The sequence below is a fragment of the Nicotiana tabacum genome, chromosome 10 (genome assembly GCF_000715075.1).
Source record: "Nicotiana tabacum cultivar K326 chromosome 10, ASM71507v2, whole genome shotgun sequence".
In the NCBI taxonomy this organism is placed as follows: Eukaryota; Viridiplantae; Streptophyta; class Magnoliopsida; order Solanales; family Solanaceae; genus Nicotiana; species Nicotiana tabacum.
The window spans coordinates 94876290-94902435 of NC_134089.1; the positions used below are offsets into that span (position 1 = coordinate 94876290).

At 36.3% G+C, this 26146-nt stretch overlaps 2 protein-coding genes across 2 annotated transcripts; both read right to left on the reverse strand.

The window, feature by feature from the left end:
• Positions 1–17046: 17046 nt before the first annotated feature.
• Positions 17047–17933, reverse strand: LOC107779448 (uncharacterized). Its single transcript, XM_016599885.2, has 2 exons — positions 17693–17933; positions 17047–17445 (listed from the first exon to the last, which is right to left on the reverse strand). Exons 1-2 carry the CDS (start codon positions 17871–17873, stop codon positions 17183–17185), a joined length of 444 nt encoding a protein of 147 aa, XP_016455371.2. The 5' UTR covers positions 17874–17933; the 3' UTR covers positions 17047–17182.
• Positions 17934–20174: 2241 nt separating this feature from the next.
• LOC107779450 (uncharacterized) lies at positions 20175–21269 on the reverse strand. The gene is made up of 2 exons (XM_016599887.2): positions 21186–21269; positions 20175–20628 (listed from the first exon to the last, which is right to left on the reverse strand). The coding sequence occupies exons 1-2, from the start codon at positions 21190–21192 to the stop codon at positions 20264–20266; spliced, it is 372 nt and encodes a 123-aa protein (XP_016455373.1). The 5' UTR covers positions 21193–21269; the 3' UTR covers positions 20175–20263.
• Between the last annotated feature and the right edge of the window lie 4877 nt (positions 21270–26146).

Consider the following 26146-nt stretch of genomic DNA (forward strand, 5'->3'; position numbering starts at 1 on the left):
TTGTAAGCGTATTAATGTAGAAGAGGTTGAGGGGCGATACATAAGATGAGCAGGGATAGAACAACCAGACCAGCCAAAATTTCGGTAATTTGGAAAAACGCGGGTCGAGTAGGCTTGAAGTGACTTATTGAGTTATTAATGGCATTTTTAAGACGAAAAATATGCCCTAAAAATGAAGGTTGAGTACGACGATTCTATTGTACAAAAGGAAGGGTGATATCCAAAATTGCAATAACTATAAGGTATAAAGCTTATGAGTCGCACTATGAAGGTTTGAGAGAGGGTGGTGGAAGTCAGAGTAAGGAGGAGTGTGTCTATCTTTGAGAACCAGTACGAATTCATGTCCGGAAGCTTGACTACATAATATATTCATTTGGTGAAGAGATTAGTGGAGCATTTTAGGAAAAGGAAGAAGGACTTGCATATATCGTTCATTGACCTTGAAAAAACATACGATAAAGTCCTGCGAGAGGTTATGTGGAGGTTAGCAGTGTTCCAGTAGCGTATACTAGTGTGATTAAAGATATGTATGATGGTACTAATACTCGGATGAGGACTGTGAGAGGTAATTCGGAACACTTTCCTTTTTGTGATGGAGTTGCACCAGGAATCAACTCTTTGTTAGGTTTTAGTTTTAATGATGAAAAATAATATAGTTGTTTTTGGTATAGGGACTCAAGGAAAGCATCCAAGATCAAAGAAACCAAAAGGAAGGAATCAATCAACAAACCAAATATCCAGCAAGGAAATCAATCAGAGATTGATTGAAGCGGAAAAGAAGCATCGAAGATCTTGCAAAATGATCAATCAGCCTGTTATTTCTGGAAGGACCAAAAATCAAGAAGTAAACCCAGCGCTATCAAGACCTGTAGAAGGAAAGCTATTAAAGTCCTCTCAGCAAGGAAGAGCAACGACATATAATCTTATTCTTGGAAAGAATCAATTTCTTCCAAGGATCAAATCTCTTGGGTTGTCAAATCTCTTTAGCAACGGCCTCCTACATAGTATTTATACACTTCCCTAAGCCTTAGACAAACATACTTTGATCGAACCAAATACCCTCTCTTTATTCTACTACAAACAAATATTTTAACCCTACTAGATCTATTGTGTAACAAGTTAGAGAAGAAAGAGAGAAAAATACTGGTGAGTGTTGTATCAAAAAGAAATGAGTGACATAGAAATTGAGCCATTGGTGTAAACCACACCATTCACGTTGTACTCGAGAAACTCATTCACTGAAAGAGAACTCCCTTGCAACCCAAGGGGACTGGACTAGGATTCACATTGAATTCGGACCAGTATAAAAATTTCTGTGTCTTTAATTCCTGCACTTTATTTCTGCACCTTAAATTCTGCTCTTACTATTATCTCGATATTACATCTAGTCGACTAATTAGAAAACTAGTCAACTTGTAGCAATTAAAATATAAAAATAAACAATTCACCCCCTCCCCCCTTGTACTTTCAATTGGTATTAGAGCTAGGCTCACATTTTTCTTTTGCTTAACAGCTTGTGAGAAAAAATCATGGCAAATTAAGTTATTATCGGAGCGATCTTCCAAGAAGGAACATCGCAAGTGAGGCCACCATATTTCAATGGACAATATTTCTCTCACCGGAAAGTGCATATGAAAATATACGCAAAGGCCTATGTGTCAATTTCTGGAGACTTATCAAAAATGGGAACTACCCTCTGCCAGCCGCCGCTCAACAACTTGCTAATCCTGAAGATATAGATTCATATACAGCTAAGCAAATGGTAGTTGTGCAAGTTAACAATAAATCAAGGAATCTGCTTTATAATGCTATAAGTGGAGAGGAGTATAAGAAAATCTCTAGTTGTGATACAACCAAAGAGATGTGGGATAAACTTGAAGTTACGTATGAAGGAACCAATAAAGAAAAAGAAAATCATATCAACATGTTGGTTCATGACTATGAACTCTTCCAGATAAAAGAAGGAGAATCTATTGAAGAGATATTTGCCAGATATAGCAAAATCATTAGCGATCTAAAGGCTTTTGGCAAACCATACTCAAGTGGTGATCAAGTTAGGAAGATTCTTAGAAGTCTACCCACTACTTGACAGACAAAAGTGGTTACATTTGAATCACAGGATCTGAGCAAACTATCATACGATGAACTTCGAGGAGAACTCATAGCTTTTGAGAAAACTCATCTCAAGAAAACAAACCAGGAAGAAAAGAAGAAAACAGTTGCATTCAAGGTCGCAATTGAAAAGGCAGAAAATGATATTGATGATGACCTTGAAGCTTTTCAAGAAGAAATTGTCATGGTGTCTAGGAATATGAATGGTTTAATGAGGAGATACAGGAATTCTAGAAGCGGAAGGATGCCACCCAGGCGAACCAGATAATATAATGAACAAGACAAAAATGATGGCAAACCTACGAGTGTGGACGATTTGGGCATGTTCAAGCCGAATGCCCTGATCTAAAAAGGAAATTTTCAGAGGCTTCAACAAGAACAAATCATTTGGAAGCTGGAGTAATGAAGATAGTTCAGAACACAAAAAGATAGCAAACCTTTGTTTCATGACAATTCTAGAAAATGAAATGAACAAACTTTCAGGGTGCTGGACAGATGAGGACACTTCAAATGATGAATGCAATGATGACAATGAGAACTGTTTCATGGCACGAGGTGAAACAAGCGAGGTAAGATCTTATAACTGTGAAAGGTGTAATGAATTGCAGGATATTCTTGACCTTACTTTGAAAGAGTCTCAGAAAATGATAAATGAATTAAAGAGACTCAACAAAGAAGTAAAAGACTGGAAACTCAAGCATGAAGTATGTAAAATTGAAAAAGAAGTACTTCAAGAAGAGTTTGAGGAATTGCAAATGCAACTTAATGGCATTCACAAATCCACCAGTCATAGTTCTGTCAGGTCAAACCAAGCGATTTACAAGTCAACTAGAGAAGGACCATCCAGAATAGAGTCCATTAATACTAACACTAATGAAAGATCCAAAAATGGATCAGGAGTTATGAGTCACTACTATAACAAAAATGGACATAAATATTCCTTTAATCGATTTCGTAAATCAAATGTTTCAGGATGGATTTGGAAACCCAAAAATAATCCTGAGTTGAGTAATACTAACCAACCGGGACGCAAGCAAACTTGGGTACCTAAAAGAAAGTAATTACCATATTTTGCAGGAACACTACAGGAAGAGTCGCAAAGGAAAATGGTACTTAGATAGTGCGTGTTCCAGTCACATGATAGGCGACAAAAACCTATTTAAGGAAGTTACAAAAATAGACGAAGGAGGTGTCAAGTTCGGTGATGACTCAAAAGGAAAAATAGTCGGCACCGGAACAGTTCCTTTCAATAATAATTGTGATATCACTGAGGTTTATCTTGTTGACGGACTTAACTACAATCTTCTGAGTATAAGTCAGCTATGCGACTCAGGTTATGAAGTAAAGTTCAAGAAAACAGGTTGTGCTATTGAAGATGAAACATGTAAAATAATCCTCCCAGATAAAAGGTATGGAAATGTTTATATTCTTGATGGCTTTGAAAATATAGATGGTCATATCTGTTTAACATCCATATCTGATGATCCATGGTTATGGCATAAGAAACTTGGTCATGCAAGCATGCATTTGATAGTGTTAGATATAGATATGTAGTTGTCCCACATTGGAATAGGTGTAGTATGCCCTTTGTATAGAGTAACTATAAATTAGCACATCTTGTATTGCATTATACACACAATATCAATATATCATATTTTCTCTCATTCCTTCTCACATGGTATCAGAGCAATCATGAGAGATTTATCGTTGTGCATAAATTCCAGCAACTTCGAGAAGGAAAATCAGTTGACCGGAAGCCTTTTTCCAGCAGGTCTGCCGCAAGTAAAAAAAAGTCACTTTTCGTTAGTGTTGTGCCAAAACCAACACTACCACGGAGTAGATCGGGCTCCGGCGACCAACCCATAAAAAAATCTCCGTCAGAATACCCTCCGTCGTGTGGGCCACCTTCCGCCCATTTTTTGGCGATGACTCTTCAGGACAAATTGTTCCCCTTGCATTTCCGAGCCTATCCATCCAGGTTACACTAAATTCCGACAACTTTTATATTTTTTTGGCGTGAATAGTGATTTCAAAAGTGGATTTCTGGCCATTTTTCGAAAACATTTCTTCAGAACAGTTGGGTCGTTGGTAATTTTGATCCTACCCCTACTATTTTTATTTCATTCCGACCACTTTGAATTTTTCCGGCAACTACAGTACTATTCCGACTGCTACAGTAATATTCCGACAGCTATAGTATTTCCTTATTCTATTTCACTATTCCTTACTCTGTTTCAGTGGATTACATTTGATTATTTCTCTAATTTGGTCGATGTCGTTGGGAATTGATGCTTTTGGGTCTAAAAACACGAGTTCTGGAAGCTCTAGTGTTATGATTACTTCGGAACCTTTAATAGGAGGTTCAAACTACTTAGCTTGGGCTTCATCTGTCGAGTTGTGGTGTAAAGGTCAAGGTGTTCAAGATCATCTAATTAAACAGTCTAGCGAAGGAGATGAAAAGGTGATAGCCCTTTGGGCAAAGATTGATGCTTAATTATGTAGCATCTTGTGGCGTTCTATTGATTCCAAGTTGATGCCTTTGTTTCGTCCATTCCAGACATGCTATTTGGTTTGGGCAAAGGCTCGTACCTTATACACTATGACATATCTCGCTTCTATGATGTGATATCACGGATGACAAACTTAAAGAAGCAAGAATTAGATATGTCTACTTACTTGGGTCAAGTACAAGCAGTCATGGAGGAATTTGAGACATTAATGCCAGTTTCTGCTAGTGTGGCAAAACAAAAAGAGCAACGACAAAAGATATTTCTAGTTCTTACACTTGCTGGACTTCCTAATGATCTTGATTCAGTACGAGACCAGATTTTGGCTAGTCCGACTGTTCCCACAGTTAATGAATTATTCTCTCGATTACTCCGCGTTGTTGCAGCACCAAGTCACCCAGTGATCTCATCACAAATACTTGATTCCTCTATTCTCTCATCGTAGACAGTGGATGTTCGGGCGTCTCAAACTATGGAGAACAGAGGAGGACGAAGTCATTTTGGGAGATCTAGACCCAAGTGTTCTTATTGTCACAAACTTGGACATACTCGTGAAATGTGTTATTCCTTACATGGTCGTCCACCCAAAAATGCTTACGTTGCTCAGACCGAGACTACAGGTAACCAAGGTTTTTTCTATATCTAAAGAAGAATATAATGAGCTTCTTCAGTATCGAGCAAGTAAGCAGACATCTCCACAAGTAGCCTCAGTTGCCCAGACTAATACTCCTGTTGCTGGTAATTCTTTTGCTTGTGTTTCCCAGTCTAGTACTCTTGGACTATGGGTCATAAACTCAGGCGCTTCTGATCACATCTATGGTAATAAATTACTTTTGTCGAATATTGTATATTCACAATCTCTTCCCACTGTTACTTTAGCCAATGAATGTCAAACTAAGGCACAAGGAGTTGGACAAGCTAACCGATTGTTTTCTATCACCCTAGATTCCGTTCTTTATGTCCCTGGTTGTCCTTTTAGTCTTGCATCTGTTAGTCATTTGACTCGTGCCCTCTATTGTGGTATATATTTTATTATGCAGGACCGCAGTACGGGACAGACAATTCGTACAGGACTTGAATCAAAAGGCCTTTACTACCTTAATTCACTCAGTCCTTCCACAACATGTCTAGTTACCAATCTTCTGGACCTAATCCACTATCGTTAGGACATCCAAGTTTATCCAAACTTCAGAAGATGGTGCCTAGTTTATCCAGTTTTTCTACATTAGATTGTGAGTCGTGTCAGCTTGGGAAACATACCCGAGCTTCTTTTTCGTGCAGTGATGAGAGTCATGCAGAGTCTGTTTTCTCCTTGGTTCATTCTGATATATGGGGTCCTAGTAGAGTCAGTTCAACCTTGGGATTTCGTTATTTTGTTAGTTTCATTGATGATTACTCAAGATGTACTCGGTTTTTCTTAATGAAAAATTGTTCCGAGTTATTCTCTATATTCTAGAGTTTTTGTGCTGAAATAAAAAATCAATTTTGTGTCTCTATTCACATATTTCACAGTGATAATGCCTTAGAATATGTATCTTCTCAATTTTAGCAGTTTATGACTTCTCATGGAATTATTCATCAGACATCTTGTCCTTATACCCTTCAGCAAAATGGGGTTGCAGAGAGAAAGAATAGGCACCTTATTGAGACTACTCACACACTTCTGATGGAATCTCGTGTTCCGTTGCATTTTTGGGGCGATGCAGTTCTCACAACTTGTTATTTGATTAATAGAATGCCTTCATCTCCCATCAAGGATTAGATTCCGCATTTAGTATTTTTTTCCCCAGTCAGCCTTATACCCTCTTCCACCTCGTGTTTGGGAGCACATGTTTTGTTCATAACTTAGCCCCTGGGAAAGATAAGTTAGCTCCTCGTGCTCTCAAGTATGTCTTCCTTGGCTATTCTCGTGTTCAGAAGGGATATCGTTGTTATTCACCTGATCTTCGTAGGTACCTTATGTCAGCTGACATCACATTTTTTGAGTCTAAACCTTTCTTTGCTTCTGCTGACCACCATGATATATCTAAGGTCTTACCTATACCAACCTTTGAGGAGTTTCCTATAGCTTCTCCTCCACCTTCGAACACAAAGGTTTCACCCATACTAACCATTGAGGAGTCTAGTGTTGTTCCTCCTAGTTCCCCCATCACAGGAACACCACTCTTGACTTACCATCGTCGTCTGCGCCCTACATCAGACCCAACTGGTTCTCGTCCTGCACCTGACCCTGCTCCTACTGCGGACCCTGCTCCTAGTACACTGTTTGCACTTCGAAAAGATATACGGACCACACTTAACCCTAATCCTCATTATGTTGGTTTGAGTTATCATCGTCTGTCATCTTCCCATTATGCTTTTATATCTTCTTTGTCCTCGGTTTCCATCCCTAAGTCTACAGGTGAAGCGTTGTCTCATCCAGGATAACGACAGGCTATGAGTGACAAGATGTCTGCTTTACATACAAGTGGTACTTGAGAGCTTGTTCCTCTTCCTTCAGGTAAATCTATTATTGGTTGTCGTTGGGTGTATGCAGTCAAGGTTGGTCCGGATGATAAGGTTGATCGTCTTAAGGCTCGTCTTGTTGCCAAGGGATATACTCAGATATTTGGGATCGATTATAGTGATACCTTCTCTCCTATGGCTAAAATGGCATCAGTCCGCCTTTTTCTATCCATGGTTACGGTTCGTCATTGGCCCCTTTATCAACTGGACATTAAGAATGCCTTTCTTCACGATGATCTTGAGGATGAGGTTTATATGGAGCAACCACCTGGTTTTGTTGCTCAAGGGGAGTCTCGTGGCCTTGTATGTCGCTTGCGTCGGTCACTTTATGGTCTTAAGCAGTCTCCTCGAGCCTGGTTTGGTAAGTTCAGCATGGTTATTCAGGAGTTTGGCATGACTCGTAGTGAAGCTAATCACTTTGTGTTTTATTGGCACTCTGCTTCAAGTCTATGTATTTATCTGGTAGTCTATGTTGATGATATTGTTATTACTGGATCAGGATGGTATTACTAATCTGAAGAAGCATCTCTTCCAGCATTTTCAAATTAAGGATCTAGGCAGATTGAAGTACTTTCTAGGTATTGAGGTTGCTCAATCTAGCTCAGGTATTGTTATTTCTCAAAGGAAATATGCTTTAGAAATTCTTGAGGAGACAGGGATGATAGGTTGCAGATCTGTTAACACTCCGATGGATTTGAATTCTAAACTTCTGCTAGGACAGGGGGAGACGCTTAGCGATCCTGAAGGCTATAAGCGGCTGGTTGGTAAATTAAATTATCTCACAGTGACTAGATCCGATATTTCTTATCATGTGAGTGTTGTAAGTTAGTTTATGAATTCTCCCTATGATAGTCATTGGGATGCAGTCGTCCGCATTATCTAGTATATAAAATCGGCTCCAGACAAAGGATTACGATTTGAGGATCGAGGTCATGAGCAGATCGTTAGGTACTCAGATGCTGATTAGGCAGGATCACCTTCTGATAGATGTTTTACGTCTGGATATTGTGTTTTAGTAGGAGGAAATTTGGTGTCCTGGAAAAGCAAGTAACAGAATGTAGTTGCTCGGTCTAGTGCAGAAGCAGAATATCGAGCAATGGCTATGGCAACATATGAACTAGTCTGGACCTAACAATTGCTCAAGGAGTTGAAATTTGGTGAAATTAGTCAGATGGAACTTGTGTGCAATAATCAAGTTGCCCTTCATATTGCATCAAATCCGGTGTTTCATGAGAGAACTAAACACATTGAGATTGATTGTCACTTCATAAGAGAGAAGATGCTTTCAGGAGATATTACTACGAAGTTTGTGAGGTCGAATGATCAACTTGCAGATATTTTCACTAAGTCCCTCACCGGTCCTTGCATTGGTTATATATGTAACAAGCTCGGTACATATGATTTGTATGCTTCGGCTTGAGGAGGAGTGTTAGATTTAGATATGTAGTTGTCCCACATTGGAATAGGTATAGTATGCCCTTTGTATAGAGTAGCTATAAATTAGCACATCTTGTATTGCATTAGACACACAATATCAATATATCATATTTTCTCCCGTGCCTTCTCGCAGATAGAAAAACTTTCCAAGCATGATTTAGTTATTGGTTTGCCTAAACTAAATTTCTCTAGAAATCATATATGTGATGCTTGTCAAATTGGAAAACAAACTAGAAACTCTTTAAAAAACAAAGATATTGTATCTACTTCTAGGCCTTTGCAGTTGCTTCATATAGACTTATTTGGACCTACTAGAACTGCTAGCATATGAGGGAAACAATGTACTTTTGTTATTGTTGATGATTACTCATGTTTTACTTGGGTGATTTTCTTATCTCATAAAGATGAAGCTTTGAAATTTTTTGAGATTTTCTGTAAGAAGGTTGAAAGAGAAAATGGTTATCTGATTACAACAATCCAAAGTAATCATGGAGGAGAATTTGAAAGCAGAGCATTTGAAGATTTCTGTAATGATGAAGGATACAGCCACAACTTCTCTGCCCCAAGATCACCCCAACAGAATGGAGTCATTGAGCGGAAAAATAGGACCTTGCAAGATATGGCAAGAACAATGATACTAGAATATTTATTGCCAAATCACTTCTGGGCAGAAAGAGTAAGAATTGCATGTCATATTCTCAATCGATGTCTCATACGACCAATTTTGAAGAAAACACCTTATGAATTGTGGAAAGATAAAAGACCCAATATTAGTTACTTTCATCCGTTTGGAAGCAAGTGTTTCATTCACAATAATGGTAAGGACAATCTTGGAAAATTTGATCCAAGAAGTGACAAAGGTATTTTTCTGGGTTATTCATTAAATAGTAAATCTTTTAGAGTCTATAATAAATGCATATTATATGTGGAAGAATCAGTACATGTTATATTTGATGAGAATAACACTTCAGCCGAGAAAGGAATTATTACAGGTGATGAAAATCAAACTCAAGAAATTTAGGAGACAAGTAAATCGCAAGAGTTGACTAATAAATCTGATGGTGTGATAGAGTCAACTAATGAGATCAACAACAGTCAACCAGAATCTCCGAAGGAGTCAACTACTCATACAGTTCGTCCAAATGAATGGAGAAGTGAACTTGAATATCCTAAAAAATTCATCATAGGAGATCCAAACGAAGGAATGAAAACCAGGGGAGCTCTTAAGAAGAAAGCAAACATAGCACTGATCTCTTAGATTGAGCCAAAGAAAATAGAGGAAGCTCTGAAAGACTCAAGCTGGTTGCAAGCAATGCAAGAAGAGCTAGACCAATTCGAAAAAAATTAAGTACGAAAACTGATGCCCAAGCCTGAAAATGCTCCTGTAATTGGAACAAAATGGGTCTTCAAAAATAAGCTGAATGAGAATGGAAAAGTGCTGAGAAATAAGGCCAGATTATTTGCTCAAGGATACTCACAACAAGAAGGAGTCAACTATAACGAAACCTTTGCTCCAGTAGCTCGACTGGAATCTATAAGAATTCTTCTTGCATATGCATCCTTTAAAAGATTCAGGCTATTCCATATAGATGTTAAGAGTGTCTTTTTGAATGGTTTCATTGAAGAGGAAATATACATAAAACAACCTCCTGGATTTGTAGATTCAAAGTTTCCCTACCATGTGTATAAACTGACCAAAGCGCTGTATGGACTGAAACAAGCTCCACAGGCATAGTACAAAAGACTTAGCTCATTTCTTATTGATCACGGATTTACAAGAGGTAAAGTAGACACTACCCTGTTTATTAAAAGATCATCAGAAGGTAATCTCATTATTCAAATTTACGTTGATGATATTGTTTTTGGTAGTGCTAATCCTCTTTTGTGCAAGGAATTTTTAAATCTTATGCAATGTGAGTTCGAAATGAGTATGATGGGAGAGCTAATGTTCTTTCTTGAACTTCAAATTCAACAATCTGAAGAAGGAACGTTCATATGTCAGACAAAATATAAAAAGGAGTTGATTCAAAATTTCGGTATGAGCAATGCTAAAGCTATTGGCATACTAATGAGTCCCTCCACAAGTCTCGACAAAGATGAATAGGGAATTCTTGTTGATGAAATTAAGTATCATGGAATGATTGGATCACTTATTTATCTAACTGCTAGTCGACCGAATATTATGTTTACTGTTTATAAATATGCCAAGTTTCAGTCAACTCCTAAGGAATCGCATCTGACTACAGTAAAAAGAATTATTCGATATCTCACTAGAACTATCTATTACAGATTATGATCTCCACGATCTAACAATTTTAAATTAGAAGGGTTTTGAGATGCTGATCTTGCAGGTGATAAGAAAGACAGAAAAAGCACCAGTGGAACATGCCAATTACTTGAAAAGGCACTAATATCTTGGAATAGTAAAAAACAAGGATCAGTCGCACTATCCACAATTGAGGTTGAGTATATCGCCATTGGACAATGTTTTGCACAATTACTATGGATGTCTCATTAATTGGGTGACTATGAATTATTCTTTAAACCCATTCCAATTTTCGGTGATAAATCTAGTGCTATATGTCTCTCTAAAAATCCCGTGTATCATTCTAGGGCAAAACATATAGACATCAAGCATCATTTTATTAGAGACCATGTTTTTAAGGGAAATATAGAACTATTTTGTTGGAACTATGAATCAATTAGCGGATATCTTTACTAAGGCATTACTAGAGGACATATTTTGCTTTTTAAGAGAATTACTTGGTATTGTTTGCATTAATCATTAATATTAGGACCCATGTGTTACTATTACTTTTTGTATGCCTATGTTCAAACTTTATTTTTTTTTTCTGATGATTAGTTGCGCCTCCGAATTCCCTCTCTTTTCCTCTCTTTTCACATCAGTTGCAGAGTTCAAAGAAGGAAAACCAATCATCACGTCTATTCAACTGACACCCCTTCCTTTTTTGTACTCAACCGTCAGAAACCCCACCTTTAATACTTGAAAACCCTTTTCAGTCTCCATCGTCCCCATCGCCTAGAAACCCTCTCCGAAACTTTCTCTCACCAAAAGCTCTTCCATGGCCAAACACTCAAAAAATCCTTCTACTTCCACCAGGAAGAGTACTCGCTCCAGAGCAAAACCCCTATCTCAAACTCCAGAACAAGTAGACCTAGGGTCCGACCATTCAGAAGGTATTTCCTCCTCTCAGGCGAACCTCTCAAATCATTCTCATACTTTAGGAGAAAAAGCCCTGGGAAAAAGACCTATGGAAGAACCCCCTGAATCCTTTACTCCAAAGAAGTCGAAAATAGATCTCTTTAGTACTTTAGAGTCTGACCTAAATTTCTGGGATTCTTCAAATAGGGAGTTTTTCATTGCTGTGAAAGACAAGCCAATTGCTCATGAGAGGGTAGTCGACCTTGATGACGTGGAAGCCCTAAATTGTAAGGTAAAAGATATGTTTGTTCATTAGGGCTGGTCTAAATTCTTTTCTATTCCCCCTCCTAAAGTCTATGAACCCCTAGTGAAAAATGTTTTAAGCAAATTTTCGCTCCAGTAAGCCTGATAAGTTGGAATCCTTAGTGTTAGAAAATCGCATTGTTCTTAATTGTGCCATGTTTGATTCAATTTTCCAGTGTAAGTGTTCTAGTTTTTCCATGCTTTTCAAAAATTCCTGGCCTGATGATTTTGAAATCACTTTTGATCAAGAAAGACGGTGTATTGCTGAGTGTCCATCTGAATCTCTCCCAAACCAGTTAGGTCCAAGTGATGTTAGCTTTGAAACTCGTGTTCTAGCCCACATTGTTGTAACTACTCTGCTTCCTCGTACTGGCTCTTTCTCCATCTTCTCTCAAAGAGATACCTTTCTTGTCTATTGCCTTGTGACAAAACTCAATATCAAATTGTCCTCCTGGGTCATTATTTTTATGATTGAGAGTGCTGATGATCCCATCAGTCTGCCTTATGGCATGTCCATCACTCACATTCTAGAAGCTCATAATATTTTCATCTCTGAATATCCCTTCATCTCTGTTTCAAAATCTTACAATTCTAGAGCGTTTGCAAGTATGGGGTATATGTGTGTGAAGGGATCATGGGTTAAGAAACAAGTGAGGTCAAACATGCTCAACCTGATCTAATATCCAAACCCTATGTTTCCCATAATAGTCCTAGTGTTTCTAATCTTGCTGAGAAACTAGTTGCCATTGACAATCAGTTGTCCGCCATCAAAGATCTTCTTACTGCTACTCAGTCCACTGTTGGAGATATTTATGCAATCTCAAAAGAGACAGGGTATGATGTTTCAAAGATAAGAGTTGCAGTTCTTAGAGTTAGGGAAAACGCAGTCAAGACATTCAAGGAGGTACACGATAGGCTTGATGGAGTGACTATCTCATCCAATGCCAGCTTTGATCAACTAAAAGAGGCTATTTGCAACACTCTTACCTATTTCTTGTGTCGTTAATGTGGATGTTTAAGACAATATTTTTTGCGGTGCTGTTTTGGACTAGTTAACCCGTCGTTGAGTAATTTTTTTTGTTTGCTTTTGTTTGTGTTGCTTAGACAATATGTTTTGTTTTACCATAACTATGCAAGCATATCGTGCTATAAATCGTGTTTTAGTATATAGTGTGTGGTTATATTATCCCCTCTTTGCTGATGCCAAAAAGGGAGAGAAAGGATATGTATATTCGTGCAGGTACATCCATTGCAGGGGAAGTTGATACTACAGGAGAAGGTGACTAAAAGAAGTCCCAATGACACCTATTGAGGGGGAGTCAAGGATCCTGCAGAAGCAGTCAACTAAAGGAAGTACTTATTGAAGGGGAGTCAACTGCACTCATTGAGGGGAGCAAAATACAGGGAAGTCAACTGATGTTTACATATATTATTTTGTCATCACCAAAAAGGGGGAGATTGTTAGGTTTTAGTTTTAATGATAAAAAATAATATAGTTGCTTTTGGTATAGGGACTCAAGGAAAGCATCCAAGATCAAAGAAACCAAAAGGAAGGAATTAATCAACCAACTAAAGATCCGACAAGGAAATCAATCAGAGATTGATTGAAGCAGAAAGAAGCATCGAAGATCTTGCAAGATGATCAATCAAGCTGCTATTTTTGGAAGGACCAAAAATAAGGAGTAAACCCGGTGCTATCAAGACCTGTAGAAGGAAAGCTATTAAAGTCCTCTCAACAAGGAAGAGCAACGACATATAACCTTATTCTTGGGTTGTCAAATCTCTTCAACAACGACCTCCTACATAGTATTTATACACTTCCCTAAGCATTAGACAAACATACTTTTATCGAAACAAATACCCTCTCTTTGTTCTAATGCAAGCAAACATTGTAGCTCTATTAGATCTGCTGTGTAACAAGTTACAGAAAAAAGAGAGAAAAATACTGGTGAGCATTGTATAAAAAAGAAACGACTGACATAGAAACTGAGCCATTGGTGTAAACCACACCATTCACATTGTGCTCGAGAAACTCATTCACTGAAAGAGAACTCCCTTGCAACTAAGAGGGCTGGACTAGGATTCACATTGAATCCGAACCAGTATAAAATTTTCGGTGTCTTTAATTCCTACACTTTATTTCTGCACCTTAAATTCTGCTCTTACTATTATCTCGATATTACATCTAGTCGACTAATTAGAAAACTAGTCAACTTGTAGTGATTAAAATATACAAATATTCACACCCCTATTGTACTTTCACTCTTAGCCCGTTTTTATTTGCCTTAGCGATTGATGTGTTGATGTGGCATATGCAAAAGGAGGTGCCATGGTGTTATTTGCCAATGACATAATATTGATTGACGAAATGCGAAGCGGGGTTAATACAAGTATGGAGGTTTGGAGACAGACCTTAGAGTCTAAAGGTTTCAAGTTGAGTAGGACAAATACATAATACTTGAAGTGCAAATTCAGTGACAGGACTCATAAAGCGGACATAGGGACGAATGTGGGTTAGTCCAGAACTCCCAATATTTAGAAGATGAAAGTAGTAAAAATGAGGATGTTAAGATGGATGAGTGAGTGTACCAGGAGAGATAAGATTAGGAATGAAGTTATTCAGAACAAAATAGGAGTGACCTCCATGGAGGACAAGAGGCGAGGGTTGAGGTTGAGATGGTTGAGACACATTAAGAGGAAAATATTGATGTGACTGTTAGGAGGTGTGAGAAGTTGGACATGGTGGGTATGAGAAGAGATCGAGGTAGGCCAAAGAAGTACTGGGGAGAGGTGATTAGGTATCACATGGTGCTGCTTCAGCTTACTGAGTACATGACCCTTGATAGAATGGTGATGAGGTCGAGAATTGGGGTAGAAAGTTAGTAGGCAGTTGAAAGTTTCCTCTTTTCTTACTAGTAGTATTAATAGCACTCATGTACCTTCATATTCTTATATCTATACCATACCGGTTCCCCTTAGTTATCTTATTTCCCTATTATTACTGTTTGGTTCTTCTTCTTCTTCTTCTTCTTCTTCTTCTTCTTCTTCTTCTTCTTCTTCTTCTTCTTCTTCTTCTTCTTCTTCTCAGTCGAGGATCTATTAGAAACATCCTCTCTACCTTCACTAGGTAGGGGTAAGGTTTGCGCACACACTACCCTTCTCATACTCCACTTGTGAGAATATACTGGATTTGTTATTGTTGTTGGTTCTAAACACAACTTTTCCCAAAATAATAATCACATATATCGCAAACAATACGAATAAATGGTATTATAAAACAAAATATATAGAAGCATTTTTTTTTTGTAATTTTATGTTTGATTACTTGAGAAATGTATAACACTTGACATAAATTGGTAGCTTCTAAAATTTAATAAGATCGAAATTTAAAACAAAGCGAAGCTTTCAAAAATTTATTATTGCTTCTGATTAGCTAATCTTAAATTTAATTTTTTCTCCATGACTAAATTCAATATCTTACTTTACTAATTTTGAATCAGCCAATATAGAAGATGTAATAGAGGCATGTAGCCAAATGGTCACTGCTTCGAGCAAATACAATTGGATGATCCGGCTATACTTTATACCTACATGGAACAAAACCAAGTTGATGATCGACTTGCAAAATCTGGTAGCCAAATGGAGAGCAACACAGGAATCATTGTATATACACAACCACCATGTTTTTTTACAACAACACTGGAAGATGATCGCATAGGCAAACTTTTTGTCAGAAGAGTTGCTCTACCAACTCTTCCACCTTTAGGTCGTTTGCAACATCTTGTACACCTTTTATGTAATATTACTAATATAGGCCCTACTAGAAGTAGTTTTTCCCCAGATGCACCTTTTTGTTACGACTCATCGTGAGGTCGCCTCCTTAGGACAATGAATAGGTTGACTACACCTACTTGTACTACTACTACTACTTTGTTTTAATAAAATGTTATCCTTTGCACCAAAAGAAAAAATAGTTTGAAGTGGGTGTTTTATTTTATACACTAGCATATTGCTGACTGCTACATTATTTAGTTGTATTTACTGTTCAACATAAGGATAGTTTTTTATTCTCATTACCAAAATTAATTGAGTATTGTTGTCTATCGTTTCTATTCTTTGGCATCTCGAGATAACTCCATGCTAGAATTTCAATTAATAAAATCGAGATATAAAGTAATTAAGTAATTGAATATGTATTAAATAAAAAATATATATTGTATTAGCAAAGGTGGCTCAATAAAAATCATAGTCTACAACCAAATTTTAATAAGGGGCTTAAATTTTATTTTATTTTGTCTATAGTATAGTTATCTTGTAAAATATAGTATTAATATTACATTGGTTCCTTTTTTTCCTTCCTTTCTTTCTTTCTTTCTTTATTTATTTCTTTCTTTCTTTCTTTTTGTCTATAGTGTAGTTATCTTATAAAATATAATATTAATATTCACATTGGTAAGAAATTCAAGTTAATAAGATGTTAGCCACGTATTTACAATTCGTTACCTTGGATCTTATTATAAAAAACCATTATTTATCAATATGAAAATTTGAGTATCTTAATTTAAAGTTCTAAAATATATATTTCTATTATTAAAAAAAATAGATAGTCTTTCTCAATTCATCATGAAATTAGTGTAAACAGAGGTTCAGTGTTCCAATATCATTGTCATCCTCAAAAATCAAAAAGTATTTATTTATTGAAACTCAATAAAATTAAATAATTGAAAGTATTGTTTTTTAGCTTGCACTTAAAGTAAAAAGATTCAGTAATTTGAGGATGTTATACACGCTATCAGTATAATTTAACATGTAATATATAATAGGTTAGTTATTGTTTTTATCAGGTTATCGATTATGATATTTACTCTATATATATATATATTACCTTAAAAATGGTATAATTGGATAAAAAACTCTGCAGTGCACAAAACTTATATTCGAACTTTAAATGCATTCTTTTAGCTTGAACTTTATATGGTCACAAACAACTTCGAACCAAACTTTTTTTCCCTTCAATTTATTAACCAACACGACATTACATTCTACGTACCCATAGATCTCCTAAACGTTAGCAGCATAACATGAAATCAAAACGCAAGTACAATAGCTTTAACGCCACTGCTAATTAACTGGTTTACTAATTTTCCATCAAGAATCATGGCCATCCGCCGCCAAATCCTCCACCAGTTGATCCACCACCAAGGCCGGTGCCTACTCCTCCGCTAAGGCCGCCGCCACTGCCGCCGGCCCCACCCATGCCGCCAGCACCAACACCTGCTCTAATACCAGCACCAATCCCAACCCCAACACCACCTTCAACTCCGGCACCAATGGGCCCCACCCCAATACCTAACCTCCCTCCTATTCCAGCTCCAGCTCCCCCACTAATGGATCCTCCTATACCAAGCCCAGTGCCACCTGTTATATAAACAGAATATTAGTAAGTAAAAACAAAAGCTCAATTCGAAGCGTGAAAATAACTTTTCTTTAGATATATATTTCCATGTAATGTTCGAGAAAAATACAGACAAGTTCCTTCAAGATGCAACAAAATATATTGCCACAAACCACTTTTTCTATTTAGAAACTGAAGTGCATTTATATATAAAGCCTTTAAACTTTTTATTTTTATTTTTGAAAAGCCTTCGAATTGCTTAAACACCACCTGTAGTTCCATTATCTGCAGCAAATCCTCCAATATTACCAGTGTCATCTATCCCGCCTTGATAATCAGACGTAGTCACATTTGCCGCAACAAGAGAAACATTTTCGTTTGACAATTTCCTGGCACCAACAAAAGCTCCTAGTAAGAGGACAGATACAAGTGGTAGAAATTTAATGAACATTTTCACGAGCAAGAGGTTTAAAATTCAAAAGGGATAATATTAATTATACGAGAGTTTTGTGACAAGTGAAGGATTGTAAAAGGGATTTTATAGGAAGTTTGGGCCCGAAGAAAATCCAAACACCAACCGTTTTCTGTATAATTATTACCATTCATTGTAAATAAGTGCATGAATTTTATGTGGACATCTGGAAACCATGCACGTAGAAATACAGTGTTATGATTACAACTTAAAGAACTCTGCAACTGTATTACATGAAAAAGAGAATAGGCTCCTCATAAACATGATGAACACTACTTAATTCGGACAGGATAAGGATTTTGACACATCAGCCAATAGTACAGACAAAAGGTTTTGGATGATTTTCGTATGCTAATAACCTACAGCTAGAATCCCAAATTTCTTTATGATCAAATCCATTGACGGTACAGAATATATTTACATAATTTTGTCATTTAAAAGATAATAAATTGTATATTACAATAATTACATTAATTGTTAACTTCAAATAAATTGTATGTATACACTAATAGTATAAAAAATCATTATATTTCAGATAATGTATTATATATACACATTGAAAATTATAAATATATTCTGCTACTATTAGTGTAATATAATTTATAACCTCTTAAACCAAGTGCGTCCACTGTCTAATCCAAGTTCCGACGAAATACTGGCAATGAATTTCTTGAATTCTATAAGTAGCTGAAAATCATATAACAATTCAGAAGTCACTAAACCAAACAGACATTCAGTCTCTTAAACGAATGAATTGGGATATGAAAACTAGGATACAGGAGTAACATTTACGCCATTCATGTTTCTCGTTGTCAATGCGTTGAGTTCAATTTTTACTGGGCTGGGGCCTCGGGTCATGAAAACTAGGAAATGCAAGATTTAGTTGAGATTAAACGTATTCTTTGTCGAAAAGGAATTTTATGTATACGAAAATTAAAACTTATTTACCCAGTTTATTTAAGTTTTTATTTACGGAAAGTAACTGAAATTCCTTTTACAAAATATATACAATTCGGTCAAAGTCTACAATTTATCTATAATGTTAAATATAATTTTTTTTTTGCACAAAATTCGGTCAAAAACTACAATTTACATATAATTTTTATACAATTATGTTAACTGTATATTTTGTGTATGGCGTTTCTACACCCGATATATTAAATATATATACAATTTTTGTATGTCTTCTTTGAGTTTCAATATGAAACTCTAACCTAAACCACCTTGAATATTCACGAAAATCTCTCAAAATTGATATATATTTTTGTTCATTTGCAACAATATACCAATCCAAACAAATAACAATTTCACAAAAATAGATTTTTGAATTCAAAGTTTCAAAACCGTCAACGTTTAAATATATGTACTTTTTTCACTGTTTCAAAATACCTAACCCAACAGATTCGCCTAATAACTGCCACCTTATTGTTCAAGAATTTTTTAAGCTTCGCACAAAGATATGAAATTGGCATTTCTTTAACTGGAGAAGCAAAAATGAAAACTTTTCTCGGAATTTAGTTTCTTCTTGGACCCCAATGTTTAAGTTAGACTCCCTCCTTTATCATCCAAACAACGACTACTATTGGATTAACTTGAAAAATCTACTGAATCAATTGTACAAAGATTCGATTTGGAGAAGATATCTGAGGAATGTAAGCAAGAATTAATTGGGGAACACTTAATTAATATTAAAAATGTATACAATTGGTAATTTATCTATAAATTTGTAATTAAGTTAAAACCTCAATAATGAGGGTAAATAAGTTTGAAAATTAGTATAGATAAGTAAAAATTCTAAAGGAAAATATGAGATAGTGAGGTTTAAAATAAATTACTCTCCCTTAATTTGTACTCCTATTTCTTTTTGTTTCCTCTTTCTTAAACAATATTACTATTTGGATTTTTAAACAAAAGTAACTATAAAAATTGTGATTACACTTTATGCAATTTTAACATAAGTGGAGTAATTTATTTCAAAAGATAAAAAATTGATGTTTAAATTTACATTAAAAATTTGATAGATTCTTCCTTCTTTCTTTTATATTTTCGTGTGCATTAAATCTCTCATTTTGATTTTTTTTTTTCATTGAGCAAATTGTTCAACGCCAAGAAATGTGAATTACAGGAAGGAAACAACGATCAATTAAAACAAAAAAGTTCATGAATTGTCAACATAACCATGCCTTTATACTTCAATCTTCACTTTCTACATTAATCAGATGGGACAGTGTCTAGCTTCAAATGGTGAATATTCTCACATAATAAGCATAAAACATAAAATTAAAGCCTCGGCCAACTTCAAATTGTTATTTTTTTTTTGTTTTGTTTTCTGACTTCCAATTATTCTTCAATATGGCAAATTTATTGGATCAGATACCACCTCCACCGAAACCTTCTCCTATTCCAAACCCATAACCGCCGCCACCACCACCACCGCCGCCTCCTCCGCCACCGCCGCTACCATCTAAACCTGAACCCTGACCGCTACCGAAGCCAAATCCAAATCCTGAACCAAATCCGCTACTAAAACCTCCACCTCCTCCACCGCCACCACCGCTTCCTCCTCCACCAGATCCTCCTATAATTTGAGCACCTAGTCCGAAGCCATCTGCTGCAGGGATCTTGTAGTCAAAGATTGTAGCTACTGCATCTCCCAGGAGCTTCCTTGCTGAGGTGTCACGTACAAATACTCCCACAACAATGAGAATAATGAATGCCTTTGAATGTAGTGTCACTGCACGCAAATAACATCCATCATAAGTTTTTGTTTTCGAAGCTTTTAAAAATAATGAGATTAGTAACATGTAAAATAATATAAATTATGTGCTACAATATGAAAATTGCTCCGTCATATTCATTATTACTTTTTCTAGCTATATATATAAATTATACATAATTATACACATATAATATATAAACTATGCATATATTATACCTCTACCAGTTATTTTTAATTTAAGCAGTTGGGTGAACGACTATTTGGGTTAATTATTCTTTTCTATAGGTGTACAAATACACATGACACTTTTGTGTTCTAAGATAATATGCCAAATAGGACACCGTCATCGCAAATTTAACTATTCACCAGTAGTATACAGTACCAATCTGAAACACAAGAGTAAAAACAAACTATTTTAAAAAATCAATTTTAGAGAAATATGAGGAACTCATGTTATATGGTTTAGAAAACAAAAAATAAAGAGAAATACAATAAATCAAATACTACAATTTCAATATAGACATAAGCGTCATTAATTAATATATGAAAAAAAGGGTTTAGGAATTCCTTACTTTTCATTCTTCGTGTCTGTAATTCTTCTGTGGAAGAGATAGTTGGTTATGCAAGATAGAATTATACACATCGCCAGTAGTTTAAATACTAGCTAGAGATAGCTTAAGATATGTCATAAGTTAAATTCTCGCTAATTAATGCGAGAACAAAAAACTGAAAATCTTAAACAAAGGTTATGACTCGCTTTTGTAACAGTAATATTTAATTAATGGGTGAAAATTATGCACCCATGAGCCCTGCTTAATATTTAAACTTCCTAAAATTTGAATAACGTACATTCTTTTTCCTCTTGACTAATTAAATATCTAACAGTTGACCAAACCTACAACTCTATAATGACTAAATTTGCCTTTTAATATTTCTTTACGCATTTTACGTTAATACTTGATGTAAACTCTGAGACGAACATAATTGCTAGAATTCTAGAATAATCTATATTGTATTTTTATAATATAAAAATACACATCAAGAATAATGGCTTGAACAATAATTTCTTAATTCGGTTTTAAAAATATTTATCTACTACATGCAAATGATGACCTGAATTTCAAAATTACTTTTCGGTTCACTTAGCATATTAGTATAACATAGAGTATTCGTTATAATTGTTCTGAATTTTCCTATCCTTTTAACTTAATCTAGAACAACTAGAATAATAAAGCTAACTACATAAAATCTAACTTTTAACGTTTTAACACATGTAGACACTGAAGATGTCGAGGAAATTGGCAATTTATTTTAAGTACACTTCCAAATTACAATTGATATTGTCAATTTTAAGTTTCTGACTTCACCAAGCTTGACGTACAGTCAGACCTCTGTATAACAACATTCCTATATAATAATTATTTACTATAAAAGTCAAGTTCTTTCGAAATCGATTTTAACGTTATGTTATAATATATGTTTTTTATAACAATACTTCACTATAGTAACCAAAAAATATCAGAACAAACAAGGAGCCAAGTTTTTTCGAAACCGATATATGTTCTCTATAATAACATTTTACTATAGCAGCCAAAAAATATCAAAACAAACGAGGCTGTTATAGAGAGATTTGACTGTACATACTCTTAATCGTAATTAAGCTAAAAACATAATAAAGTGACCAGGTAAGCTAATCATGTATATAATTTCATGTAAATATAACCAATTAGCCATTTCCAGAGCCGACGCACACGCTTGGCAAGTAAGCTAGGCATATGCCTTAGGCCCCCAATTTTCAAGGGGCCCTAGTTTTAAAAGGAATAGGTTATATGTTAATTTTTTCTTAGAAAAATTTAAGCTTATATTAGAGGTTTGCCGTTATGAAGTTATTTGACTGTTGATGGATGAAAAAGTCCTCTTAGGTAAAGTAAACACATCTTTATAATTTTCTTATACTTGATGTAACTTTTATTTTGCATTTTTTACATTCTAACCACTAAAACCTATAAGTATTATTTTAATAAATTGAGATTGCTAAATGATGATAATTTAAAGGGAAAACAAATATTGTATTAATCTTTGATGATCCTTAAAGCATAATAGTCACTCTAATATTGATGACTTAGACTTATATTGAGTTAGTGTTAAGGAAAATAATACAAATTGAATATAGTACTCTAATCGATATACTTAATTACATAAAAAGACTTGACTTTTTTCCAAATACCTAACAATTGTTGCAACGGAAAAAAGCTTTTCAAAATAAAAATACATACGATCAACGTCTCAAGACTGATTAAATCAGTTAGCTATACTATCAATTAAAAATAATTACTAAAAAGATCGATTATAAAAAATTTAAGCCTCTAATTGTAGTTACGCTTTAGGTCCCCACTTATGTCGAGCTGCCCCTGACCATTTCTATGTTCTTTATATAATAAATTAGATTTTATGATAAGGATTCGCCAGTTGAAAGCATATGTATATTTATTCGTAAAACGGTACAATTAAATTTATACGTGTTTTATAGATAAGTGAATCAATTTGATCCTACATGATAAATGAATTAGACAAAAATGTAAGGCTTAACGTTAAAATCGAGATAAGAAGATAGAGATATTGAGCCTGGGAACAGGGCTTCCGGAGGCAGTAAAAATAATATAAACGAGCAAGAAAGCAAAATGTTATTGAGCTTTGAACAAAGTCTGTATATGCTTGTCAGAAAATTCGTCCCCTTATAATGATGGTAGAGCTCATTATTTATATTTGCATCTAGGGAACAAGGTCCTAGGATCAAGCCCCTCTTAAATAACATTTATGAGAGCCATTGAAGAATGTGTAATAGTAGGCAGTGAAAGCCATATTCTTTGTAACGGACCATGCACTTAATGCTATAGAATATTTTTCATTAAATGCTACCGGGTAACAGACATTTATTTCGTCGTTAAGAATGTCATTTTCTCCAACAAACGAGATCGTTGCTTTCGGACCCGACTATCTTCTGTCTTTGGCTCCACATGTCGCTTTCTCATATGATCATACAATATGAACATATTTTACCCTTCACAGATAGTTCCCCTGCTTTCCGATGGTATAACTTTGTCACCGGAAAGTTAGTAAAGATACCTTTTTTGACGAGAAATTCTCTGACCCCATCTGAGAAGTTTTTGACGGCTGATTATATGCACGTCTCTCCGTATTTAATACCCTGAACACGCGTTATCCCACGATTTAGCATCACTTTTGTCGGTTATCGAGGTAATTATGGCCACAATTTTAGCCGCATATTCCTTTACTTATACACATCAAACTTCTTCATTTATACTTCATAATTCTCCAAACTTTCTCAAACTCTCTTTACTCAACTCATACTCTGTCTTCAATCTTTCTTTAACCTTTTTTTCCAGAGAAACCCTTCCTTCCTTTCTGATAAAAATGGCTTCTTCTTTCAGAAACCCTAGTTCTTCAAAAAATAAAGGTAAAGTTGATGATGCTCCTCCTCCTACAATGAGTACCATCATCCCAAGAAGTCTTGTCATAACTAAAGACTTCAAAGTGAAGTATCCTTCCGCCAACCCTTGTATGTGGGCCGTTGGCGTGTACCCTTATTCTATCTGTCCTTCCAGTATTCTTGTTGTGAAGGAAAATTGGCATTACCAAGATTTAGACATTATCTCTCCTGATCTGGCGGAGCGAATAACCTTACCAAAGAAGGGTTTCATGTATTTTTATACGTATCCCTTCACTTTGGGGCCATTTTCTTTGAGCGTAGAGCTTGACTCCGTTATCGTAGAGTTATGCATCCGTTAACAGGTATGCCTGGCACAAGTAAGTCCTTCTGTGTAGAGGACTGTTGTTTGTCTTTGGTGTCTATGCTAGGAGGTAGGAGAGGAGCTAACCCTAGCTCGATTAATGAATATTTATTCCCCCAAGATTTTCCGCAGCGGAATGATAAATTTAGCAAACGTGGCTACCATGATCTACTAACCAACATGGATGATGACAACAACCATGGGTGGATCGAATGGTTCGTTGTAGTTTCCACCAAGGACATCACTCCGGCCACAGCTCCATCCTTTTCGGAATTGGGGAACCGTATTCATAAGTTCATCATTTATCTCTTCTTCTAGTTAAAGATCACCCCATGCTATTACCGATTGCTCTTCTTTCACTTATTTCAGCAACTCAATGGACACCACCTAGGGTTGAAGGCTTGGACCAGTGGGTCCAGAAAATTTTGGATGTCACTAAGCCCGAGACCCGCACTTGGAAAGATTTGGCCCTTAAATATGGATGGAAGGCCAAAAATTATGGTAAGTCGAACTCGTATTATTTTTACCTTTCATATTAGGAAGTTGATTAACCTCTCTCTTCTGTTGAATTCAGGTCTATCCCAGGGCTTAGTTGTCATCCTCGAGGAAGACGTTTTGGCTAATCCTCCTAACGCAACGAGGTTTTTGCAGGAGGCTTTTTCCCGAATAGGTGTCTCTGGGCCTGCTTCTGGTGCAAGTGCTTCTTCTTGGAGTTCCTGACAGGACAACAAGCAACCAAAAAGGAGATGTTCCTCCATGAACAGAGGAAAAAATAAAAAGGCAATGAATGCAGTGCCTGAGCCATCCGCGAATGTCATGGAGATGAGAGCCGCGCCCGAGCCGGTCCCAAAAACTATGGTGATCGATGATGATGGAGGAGCCAGTGATGAAGAGGCTTCTCTACATAGAAGACGACGACCTTTATCAGCTCAACAGAATGTTCAATTTGTTGAGCTAGTTACAACAACCGAGGACGATGCCTCGACACTCTAGGGGGAGTTCAATTTGGTGGAAGATGCTAACTCGCACTTCCGAGTCCCAATTGCCTCGCCCGGTACAGTGAAGTTGAGTACCGGGTCTCTTTCATCTTCGGTTGAAGAGCAACCAACAACCAGCACCGCATTTGCCGCAGCTTTTTCTCATCCTACAACGCCATATGCTTTATCTTCCTCTTCTCAAACTTTGCCTTCGCCACCAGCAACTGCCACATCATCTCCACCGGCGGCAGTTGCCCGAGAGGTGGATGTCCTTATTCCCCAGTCCCCAGTTCATGTGAATTTGAGGCAAAGTTATGATGTCCCCTCCGAAGATCCCCAAAGGAAGAGGAGTGTCACCCTCTCGGTCTACCGGATGCCATATGTATCTCGGCAGGTGGAGCTTGCTAACTATTTGAAGCCTTTGGCTTCAAAAAAAGATAGAGATAAGATACAAACCCTCTCGGGAGAGTGTTTGTTGAACAATGCCATACATAATGCAGCGGCAGTACATTCTTTGTTTTTTTGTCATTTCTTCTATCTTTGTTATGGCATGGCTTTGAATTTATATTTTTGTTTTGCATGCCAACTTCCTTGCTTCTGAGGGCCTTCAAAGGCCAATTTGTGATAAGGAGGAACTTACCTCCAAGCGAGATTGACTTTTAGCCGCCTCGAGACTAAACTACTACTCGCCTCTTAGAATTGGAAGCACAAGCTGCTAAGGCCGTTGAGCCGGAGGCTCGGTTG